The sequence below is a fragment of the Anneissia japonica genome, unplaced genomic scaffold, assembly GCF_011630105.1.
Source record: "Anneissia japonica isolate Jap-2015-1 unplaced genomic scaffold, ASM1163010v1 scaffold4446_len648930_cov198, whole genome shotgun sequence".
Taxonomy (NCBI): domain Eukaryota; kingdom Metazoa; phylum Echinodermata; class Crinoidea; order Comatulida; family Comatulidae; genus Anneissia; species Anneissia japonica.
The window spans coordinates 477,063-481,067 of record NW_022683639.1 but is presented as its reverse complement, the minus strand read 5'-3'; the positions used below and the strand labels follow the sequence as shown (position 1 = coordinate 481,067).

The 4,005-nt window shown below is 35.8% G+C and overlaps 1 protein-coding gene across 1 annotated transcript in view; it reads right to left on the bottom strand.

Moving 5' to 3' along the window:
- The window catches only part of LOC117100565, an 8,649-nt gene extending 6,482 nt beyond the window's left edge, over positions 1–2,167 (bottom strand). Inside the window, exon 1 of the mRNA XM_033240344.1 lies at positions 1,756–2,167. Coding sequence (XP_033096235.1) covers positions 1,756–2,112 — 357 coding nt within the window. The 5' untranslated portion in view covers positions 2,113–2,167. The remainder of the gene's footprint in view (positions 1–1,755) is intronic.
- Between the last annotated feature and the right edge of the window lie 1,838 nt (positions 2,168–4,005).

The window sequence follows — 4,005 nt, the reverse complement described above, 5'->3', positions numbered from 1 at the left end:
ATAGAATGGAGACAAGAAATAATAACATAGGCGGCGGTTGACGTTTTCCATACGGAAGCACCTGAGTGCCATACAACATAAATTATCTCGACAAGTCGTCAAGTCGAATGGCACTTAGGTGCTTCTTTACTGAACCTTACTAGAATAACGGTAAATTAACTTGTTTAACGGTAAAGTCGGCTCGGATTACAAGGACACGATTAAATAACGAGGAATCTAAGTCAGCGTTGTTGTTGTATTGTACATAAATTGTATTTTCTTTGGTTAAGTTTTTTCATTTAGCTGTTAGTTGTTGTTTTCCTCTTTGTTCATTAGTTTAAGTTTGACTGCGCCACTTTCTTGTGTGCTGCCACTGTTGTAAAAGTGTCAAATAAATAATATTATTATTACCACCATTATCGTACTCTGGCTGGCAACAACGTACTATACCAGTAGGCGTATTCGACTGGTCTGTTTTGAGCAGCTCTTTCTATTCACATGTCCAGCGGACAAATAGGACCAGCGTATTCAACTGGTCCTTTTCTGAGGAGCTCGGAGTGTGCTCGTTAAGCTCGTTAAAAAACAGCGAGGAGTTCGAGCTGCTTTTGTGAAGAGCAGTCGAATACAACATGTGCTGTTTGAGTAGCAAGAGCTGCTCAAAACAGAACAGTCGAATGATACACCTTATTGGTAACAACAGCAGCAAAGTAGTCTCATTAGTCTGGTTTTCAGAAATTATTTGTAATATATTATGGGTAAACGTCCATTTTACGAATAGTCGATATTACCAATGACCTTTGCATCATCGACCAAATAACCTCTTATGTGGAAGCAGGACATGCAGAAAGAAATTTTTGGTCACCATCCTATACGTAAGTGGTACGACATGTTATTGTGATCATGCTCATTCATTAATTTCGTAAAAAATCAGTTAATCAAGTACAAAAATACAAAAGCCCATTAGAGCCAATCATTATAATCCGTTCGTACGGATTACTAATTCATTGATTTTTATTCTCATTCTAGTATAGATGACAATGAGAAAAATGTGTTTACAAATACTTTAAATAAAAATGTTGTTCATATTAATACAATTTAAAACTTTACATTTACTTAGAATTCGTACAAATGTACTAATCCGCTTGTAGATTATAACTGGTACCATGCTTGTACGGATTACTAATTCGTGTTTTACGAATTACTAATTCATTTGTACGAATTATTAATTCGTTTTTACGGATTCTAATCTGCTTTTACGGATTATTAATTCGTTTGTACCGTTCACTAATTCTTTGCAAGCATTACTAATTCGTTTGTACGGATTACTTTACATGGTCAAACATTCAATTTTGTGATTTATCTTTATTCAATACATATATTTTTGAATTTTAGAATAGGGCCTATTTGGTTTATAACTATCATTTGTTTTTTTTTATATAGTATTAGCAATCCGTACAAACGGATTACTAATCCGTACAAACGAATTAGTATAATCCATACAAAGAGATTATCAACTCGTCAACAGTATTAGTAATCCGTGCTATCGGATTACGATATACACCTGATTGGCACTGATAGGTTTTCGTACAAACTAATTAAAAATTCTTAGTGAAAGTAACGGGAAGAAAACTGCGTGTCTCTTCCACAATGGTAGCACAATAAAAAATGCGTCTACAAAACATACTTTAATGTGATCGATTTTTTTGTTTTAGTTGGGAGAAAACGTGCTTATAATCAATTTTTTTTTATTAGAATATCTCGAATTATGAATACTACCTCAGTGATATCTTTCTGTCGCAAGTCATAGAACCAGACGCCGGGCCCCGATTGCAGTAGTTCTGGTCCCGTTTCACTATCATGATCAAACATGGAACACGATTGAGAATCCTCAGCGTAAGTGAAAGCAACACAACTGGCATTCTGTCGACACATCTGCATACATTCGTATCTGGATTTATTCTGATAACTAATCATTTCGTTCATCATTGTGGTGTTGGAACGTCCGTAGAAGTGAGAAGAGGATAGCTTATCGATAGGCTTGACCTCGCATTCTACTTGGCCATTACTGGTGGACATCATAAGTATCCCGACAATCGCCAGTACTTTAAGGCTTGAAGCCATTGCTATTAACATTACTATTTTAAATGTTGTGTACTAATTTACCAAGGCAAAGAAAGTAAGCAATCGATTAGAGCTATAAATAAAGCAAACCAAACTTAAACTAGGGCCTGTTTATGTATACTAATGCATAATTTGTTCGATACACAAGATCGATAACGTAACATTGACAGGTTCGTGATGTCTGCAGGCATGTGTTCAAACTAGCCTGAAATAAAAGTCTTCAATACCTTAAAGCGCACGGTAGCAACACTCTATGCAGGCTTGCAAAAGATCTGCAATGAAGAATAGTATTATAAGACATGCGATAGTGGGTGGTATACAAAACATTGAAAACATCTCAGACGACAGCACTTACATTACATCAGTGACCCAAGCTCATAATTATTATATAATGCAGTGTTTCTAATGATGATTGATAGTACTCTATTTAAAACCCTATTTTGAACATACTGTAATAGTAACAAGAAATATGTCCTATTGAATTCTGAAGCCATTGTTATTACTTATACAAGGCAAATTGAATGACATAGGCAACTGAAAGTGAGTCAACATAGTGCATTCATTGAAGCAAAAACAATCGATATGTTAGAGCTATAAATAAAGCAGACTAAACGTAAATTATTTATTTACATTCCATTTGTTCGATTTATTCGATACACAAATTCGATAACGTATTGACTGCTCGTGATCACTCAATCAGTAAATCAATAGTGCGCAGCAGAACGAATGCAGGTTTTGATAAAGAAATGAAGAATAGTATTATAGGACATGCGGTCCACAAAACAACAAAAACTAGACTGCAGCACTTCAAGACCCATTTATTAATTTGTTAATTAATTTATATGATGTGACCCAAATTCAGAATTAAATAAAGTATAGGTCTGATGGTGTAACAAGCAGTGGCCTATCTTTAGAAGTTTTGCTGACAAGGGGAGGTTGTTAGGGAGTGTTAAAAACGGTGATACTTGTGATTCTAAGCTTTCAACTTAATTCTTTTGCTCAGCAAATTTTAAATGGGGAGGGTAGGGACGTGGGTTTGGATCGTATTTTTTCAGCGGCGTGCACCTTCTCCACGCCATCCACCCGTGGTAAGCTGAATAAAATACTAATTTTAATAGGCCTATTTGTAGAGTTTAAAGGAATTTGGTAATCACGAATGGCAATAGGCCTATTTGTTGCTTGTTATTGTTATTGCATTCTGCTGTTGTAATTGTCATTATCATTATCAATATTTTTATTATCATTATCGTTATTATTACTGTTGTTATTTATTTTGATTATTATTGGATTTTCCTAGCAGTATAGCATCAGTAGAGTAGAGTGGATTGGAGTTGAATAGCTAGGTTTTTAAGTTGCTGGCCTTCCTATCCCCAGGGTCTTAGGCTCAATTCCTGTCAGTGTTGATGGATTATTTCTCACTACCAAAACAACTCCACTCCCTAAACCTCTTGAGATTTAGTTTGTGTAAAGCATTATGTGTGTATGTTTGTCTTGCGTAAAGCTTTGTCTACACGATCAAACTTTATGTGACAAAAAAAAATGTGATGTGCCCATATATGGTACGATGACGTCATATCACATAAATTGTATAAAAAAAAGTTGTGTTCAACAAGGACGCAGAACATAATGACGTCACTAAAAGTCATCTGCGCATGCGAGAACGTTAAGGTCACCCCGTCGAACAGATTGTGGAACGCAATTTGGCAAAATCTACGTATGCAGGGAACGTAGGACGCCAGGGGTAGGACGGTCACGCATGAGTGATTCCGTTCTAGCGTCGCGTCGTCGCACAAATCGAAAGCTCCCTGATAATTATATGAAGAGTGTCACACCATGTGTGTGGTACGAAACTAAGAAGTAATAAAATGTATAATCAGAGCTATTGTTGAACATCGCTTTTTTATA